This window comes from Trichomonas vaginalis, chromosome V, assembly GCF_026262505.1.
Source record: "Trichomonas vaginalis G3 chromosome V, whole genome shotgun sequence".
Lineage (NCBI taxonomy): Eukaryota > Parabasalia > Trichomonadida > Trichomonadidae > Trichomonas > Trichomonas vaginalis.
Window position 1 is genome coordinate 28,349,544 of NC_067207.1, and position 6,506 is coordinate 28,356,049.

The following is a 6,506-nucleotide window of genomic DNA, read 5'->3' on the forward strand; positions in this document are numbered from 1 at the left end:
CTGACTTGCATTTTTAATGGAGATAAAATGAAGCATTTAATACATGACGTAGATGAAGACATGAATGAAACAGTGAAAACAACACTTCTCTCATTCTTCCTTTCAGTAAGGACTATGAGTTCTGTTCAAATGGTGTTTATTTCTATTGTGGAAAGATGGGTTCAGGAAAGACATTTAACCTCATTCGTCATATACTCATAACAGAACGTTTAGGAAACGACTCTTACTATGACCAAATCATTATATCAGCAACTTCAGACTCTATGGACTCAACAGCGAAAACATTTATGTCAAAAGTTCAAGCCTCTGTCGTTAAAGTTCCAGACAGTGAACTCATTGAATTTCTTCAACGTTACATTCGACGTAAGAGGAAATATTATGCCATCGTTGAATTTATACAGTCAGGAATGCAAAAGACTTCTGAGGAGATGGAAAGAATTATTGACAAACACCACTTACGTCAATACTCAGGAGTTTACGATATGAAACGACTTACAAACTACATTCTGTCAAAACTTTCAAAATACCCCTTCAAAAAGTATCCTTCAAACACTCTGCTCGTTTGTGACGACTTCGCCGGAAAAGGTTTAGTGTCAAAACCAGACTCACCATTAGCTAACATCATTACTAAAGTCAGACATTACCACTTAACTGTAGCAATACTTATGCAAACATGGAGGTTTTTAGCTTTAAACATAAAACGTCTCATAACTGACTTCGTTATCTTTCAAGGTTTCTCACGTTATGATATTGAACTCATTTGGAAACAGTCAGGTATAACATTACCTTTTGAAGAAATTTGGGAAGCATATAAGTCTCTCATCTCTCCTCGTTCATACCTTGAGATTCATATCATGACTAATACCATTAAAGTCAAAAATATTCCATGGGAACGACCAACATTGTTTTAAAGTTTAACCTTCAATTGACTGATGGTAAACAAATTCCATGCATCTCTGTCGCCATTTCTGTTAATATTTTTGCTGTCATTCATATCATCCACTTCCCCATCCGTTAGCTTTTGAGGATATGCGTTAGAATAGCTGTTCTTAAATGAAGGCTTTTCACCTTTGAGAGCATAAACTCTATAACTTTCTGCATACTTTATGTTTGAACCTCCTGAGCCATCATTGACATAAATTTTTATAGGCTTCCACCCTTTGTTCATGTTCCTGCTTCTTCCCTTAGCTCTTTTGTTCAGTAGTTCTACATCTTTATACACAGCTCCTGTCTCAGTGAATTCAACAATATTTTCATTCGTTAGCTTTACATTCAAACCCTTGTCGAGTATATTGTTCATTTCATACATATAAAAGGTTTTTATTCTATATGAAATGAGAAGCAAATCCATCTTAGCTGGTGCCGTTAATGTTCCAATTGAACCAACATCAAATGTTGACTCACGAACGACAAACAATATTGTCATAAAGAACTATAGTTCAGAGTGTTTGAAAGAAAAAGAACCAGACTTAAGTCGGTGAATTTAAACACAGCTTCAAACGCTAACGCTACATCAGATGTTAAGTTAGAGTATCCACCACTGGACCAAATTCTTTCAAGAGAAGCCAACGACAACCCTTACACAAATGTTCAAACAAATCCTTCAGATAACGTAGACCATTACCTTCTTCAGTTATACCAAACAATTTTACTCAAAGACGATAAGAAGCTTTTGGTAAATCTTATAAGCAAGAACCAAATAATTCTAACAAAGGAGGACCTTGAAAATGTTATATCACGAATAACAGGGAAACAATGTGTCATTGACTATCTCGACCCTGAAATCGAATGCTGTGGTCAAACGCCACCATTCATGAAAATAGGTAACATCCGCATCATTGAAACACCAGGAACTACAGGAGTTGAGTTTAAGTATAAATATTCGAACGAGTATACAAAACTTTCAACAGAATATAAACTTTGCTTGAAATATGTTTTAGTAAATTAAAGCAATTTGTAATATCTATCCAAAACTTCTTCAACAGTATCGAACTCATCTTCATAATGCAAACCTAATCTTATTGACTTGGTGCAGTTTTCACTAACACAATATTTTTCTGTTCTCTTGACTGACATAACTAATTCATTTGTTTCATCAAACAGCAACAACCAAAGTTCATGACCTAATACATAACATTCATACTTTATATTTTTAGCTCTGAGTTCTCTTGTAAGCTGTTGCATTTAATATTTTCTAAAAAGTCAACTTCAACAGTCATTCGCACTGGTGCCTTCAGTTCTACAGGCTCTCCTTGAAAGTCAACAAGTCTGAATTGCATGTCTTTCAAATTATGAGGACTAATGCGAACCCATTTACCTAAATGAGTTGCTATGACAGGAACGTTTGGAATGAACATTGAATTGACTGCATAACAGAAGGATTTATATTCTACTGAACCTTTACTATTAACTCCTGAAATGCCTGTGACATTAGCTATTTTAGACTCAATGTATAAACAATTACCATAACATACGTATGGAACAGATTTCATCTCAATCGTTTTGTCAACACTTTTCAAAGGAAATGTCATATGGTATGCACCCAAAAGAAGTTGTACTCTATGACTCATTCTTGGTATCTTAAACTCCTTCGCATAACTGAACTTCAAAACTCCTGCAATAAGTTTAACATTCATTAAGTTTTCTTCGTTATCCTTGTTTATTGTAGTATTTATGAGAGCATTTAACACTCCAGCTAATGTTTCCATCTTATATTCTACATTATTGTGAAATCTTATTTCGTGCTTCTTTCCATCTATTTCAATCTCCATGAAATCTGTTTCATCTGTTATAACGAATGAAGCGATAGTATTGAAGTCAACCATTCTGAATGCAAGCGCCTCATTCTGTAGACCTAAGTTTGTTTGTAGCTTTACTGTCCCGTATTCGTTTGGGTCTGTACTTTGCAAATAGAACAACATTTTATTCTCATTAAAATATGAGTATAGCTGCATATGCGTATGAAGCTGACAGAGCTAAACGTTTATATTTTGGTCAATACTCTCTCACACTTACTGACAAATATATTGTTATCACTGATGGAAATACTGAGAAATACATAACATGGAAGGACTATGAAAAGTTTGACCCTATTTTAACTCCATGTACTATGCCGTTTATAAAGGACGGTGAAATTATTGAAAAAGATAATACAACCGTATATAGGTCTGTTTATGAAGCATTAGAATATATGTTGAATCATAACCCAAAAAGATTTGACCCAAGCACTACACCATGTGCAATGCCTTTTATTAAGGACGGTGAAATCGTAAGAGTTCCGGATTCAACGGTTTACACAGCTGTTCAAAACAGTTTACAAAACATTTTAGCGAATATCTTTAATTCAGAAACTACAGAAATAAAATTACCATATATAACAGATGCTAAAGAAATTAAATCAAAAACGACAACATTATTTACGTCACTTAATGATTTAATGACTTATATCATTAATATTCTGCCCAACCACTACAGCATTTGATCCAAACTCGACGGTTTGCAGTGTACCTTTCATAAATGACAGTTCATTAATTACTTTAAGGGATTCAACAGTAAATGAATCATTAAAGGCGTCATTAATGAAAATCATTGATTTTAATTCATTCACGAATACATATAATTCATTCATTAATGTTTCATATGCTTCTAAAGAAGGTGAGCCAAAAACTATCGATAAAGCGGTGTATGAAATAAAAGCATCAACGACGAAATTGAATTCGTTAACTTTTGACGGTGATAGTTTCGTTAATGACATAACATCGGGGAAAACAATTTTAACGAAAGAATACTTAAAATCTCATGTTAGTGAGTTCGTTGAAATTGAAAAAGAAGGTGGAATTAAGTTCGATCCACTGAATTTCATTTTCAGCTTAGCGAATGCGGGTGTTAGTTTCGCTGAATGGACAACTATACAGAGTGAAATAAATGCAATATGGACGTTTTTGGGGTCAAAAGCGGGAATGGGTGAGCTTGTAAATGCTGCAAGAACATTAGGTGAAACAGGAAATTTTGTAGATGGTTTTAAAAGACTTGTTTCAAATGTTTTAACAAACACAAAGAAATTATTTAGATATACCGTACATAACGGACGGATTTTCGAACAGATAGCAACAAACCCTCCGGTTATGGCTGCGTTGATGATGGTTAGAGATATAAAACCACGTAACGACGGGAACGAAGAACATGAACAACAGGATACTGGTCGGGTTATTCGAGACATTAAAAACGTGTATCCTGAAGTTATTGATTTATTTAGAGGAGTTAATGATTCAATTTCAAAACATTCTATAACCCTCGATGAAGAGAATAAATTAACAGATTATATATTCGTCATTATTGCAGAATTAATGAAGAGAATAAATGAAAAAGGAATTGGTGATATCATTAATGTCAGCGATGTAATGATGAAAAGAAATTTTGACTCATTATTTACAAAACCGAAAACAGAATATAGTCTTTATGACGTAATTACCGAATTAATGAAAAAGATTAATGATAATAAGAGTTCTGGCGGAAGAGTTGAATTAGAAGTGAATGATGTTAATGAGAAATTAGCCGAAAAAGCAGACAAAAATGAGCTTTTAGCTCTGAGTGATAAAGTCAAGAACCACGTTCATTATATAACTTCAGACGAACAGATTATAACGGACTACCATGGATATTTAACACGAAGTGATGAAGCGAAGACAAAAAATGTTAATGAAAGAAGATATAAATACATTCGTGCTAAAGGTTATGACATAAGTTGTACTGTACAGTATGATGTAGCTAAAGCACCAGAAGCATTTGGTTATACCGGTGAAATTTATGCCTCTACTTTCAATGTTAACGGTGTATTAGTTGAACCAAGATTTACATTGAGAGTTAAGGCAAAAATAACTTTTGAAGATGCTATTAAAAGTAAAGCTGACAAAGATGAACTTGACGCAATGAACAAAGTTTTGAAATCTCATAAACACAACATCTCCGATATAAATGAACTTCAAGCTACATTAGACAGTAAAGCCGACAAGAACCATACAAACGAATCCTTCACTACTGTTAGAGCAGACGATGTAATATTGAACTATACTCTCGGTTCAAGCGCACCTACAGAGAATCCGAGTACAAGCGTAAAAGATACACTAAACTCCTTAAATAGTAAATGTATGAATATCGAAGGTCATGTCAGAAACTTTGAAACACATGAACTACCAGCAATGTTAGATAAGAAAGCTGACAAAGAACATACACATAACTCCTTCTCAACTGTTGCTATAGAAAGTATTGAAGGAACGGTTGACGGAACTGATGGGGATGCATTATATTATAACCCTCCTAACTTTCCACAAGGTTTAACATCGAATGAAAACATAACAACGAAGAAAAAAATTAGCTGTAAAAATGTTTATGTCATGGGTGATGAAAATAATGTTAAATTCACTGCTCAAGATTTATATGATAAGAAAGCAGACAAAACAGAGCTTCAAACATTAAAGACTGAAATACTTCAAACATTATATCCTATAGGCTCTATTTATACGTCAATGAACTCAACAAATCCAGCAACAGTTCTGGGTTTTGGTACGTGGCAGCAGATTGTAGACAAATTCTTATACTGTGCTAACTCTTCAAAGCAAACAGGAGGCTCAAAGAAAATTAAAGAAGCAAACTTACCTGCGCACACTCATACAGGAACTACAAACACAACAGGTAATCATTCACATTCAATAACAAAAAGAGGTTATAAAATCTTGCAGCAGGTTCGGATAGACAGGGAATGCATAGATATGATATTTCAAGTGACCCAGTAGATTCAAGCGCAGGTATTTTCTGTGGAACCACAGGAAATCATTCACACACTTTCACAACAAATCCAACAGGCTCGGGTGAAGATTATATGCCACCATTTATGACTATATTCGCATGGTATAGAGTTCAATGAACGCGCTTGAGCCTAGAATAAAATCTTTAACTTTACATAAATGAGCTTGAAAGAAGTATTCGAACAACATCCATGGAGGTCATTTAAGAAGTTCAATGAAGCTGCAAAGAGTTGGGGATTTACTAACAGAGCTGAAGTGAAAAGGTTCTTTGACAAAAATGTTGTACATCAAACAAAAATAAACCCTTACGACTACTTTTTACCAATTTACTCCAACGCTCCTGACGCATACCAATTTGACACTCTCATTCAAAGCAGAAAAGGAGGACATAAACCATTCCTCATCTTCATTAATGTTAACACTCGTAAAGCATATGCATATAATGAAAAATAAAGGAACTCATGAAGTTTAAGAGTTTCTTTTGTAAAGGCATCTGAACTTCTTGTAAAGCGTTTAAAGACTCTTTGAAAGCACATCTTTTTCAAGACGTCTTTTGTAAAGCAGACTTTTGTAAAGCAAATCTTTGTCAAGACGGTCCTTTTGTAAGCAAAGTATTCTATTTTTGGTGAGGAAAAGTGCTTTGTTATAAGCCAGTCTTTGTAAAAGTGTCTTTTGTCAAGACGTCTTTGTAAAGCTGTCTTT

The 6,506-nt window shown here is 34.2% G+C and overlaps 3 protein-coding genes and 1 pseudogene across 4 annotated transcripts, besides 1 other annotated feature; 3 read left to right on the forward strand and 1 right to left on the reverse strand.

The window, feature by feature from the left end:
* Positions 1-6,506: part of a mobile genetic element that runs on past both edges of the window.
* TVAGG3_0418470 (protein of unknown function, DUF4106 family) lies at positions 156-911 on the forward strand (the record flags this gene model as incomplete). The annotated part of the gene is made up of 1 exon (XM_051233338.1): positions 156-911. One exon carries the CDS (start codon positions 156-158, stop codon positions 909-911), a length of 756 nt encoding a protein of 251 aa, XP_051103068.1.
* Positions 1,335-1,948, forward strand: TVAGG3_0418480 (annotated as a pseudogene). The gene has a single exon. A coding segment is annotated over exon 1 (614 nt).
* TVAGG3_0418490 (uncharacterized protein) lies at positions 2,145-2,357 on the reverse strand (the record flags this gene model as incomplete). The annotated part of the gene is made up of 1 exon (XM_051233339.1): positions 2,145-2,357. One exon carries the CDS (start codon positions 2,355-2,357, stop codon positions 2,145-2,147), a length of 213 nt encoding a protein of 70 aa, XP_051103069.1.
* TVAGG3_0418500 (keratin-associated protein family) lies at positions 4,479-5,652 on the forward strand (the record flags this gene model as incomplete). The annotated part of the gene is made up of 1 exon (XM_051233340.1): positions 4,479-5,652. A coding segment is annotated over one exon (1,174 nt), but the record flags the coding sequence as incomplete, so codon positions are not given.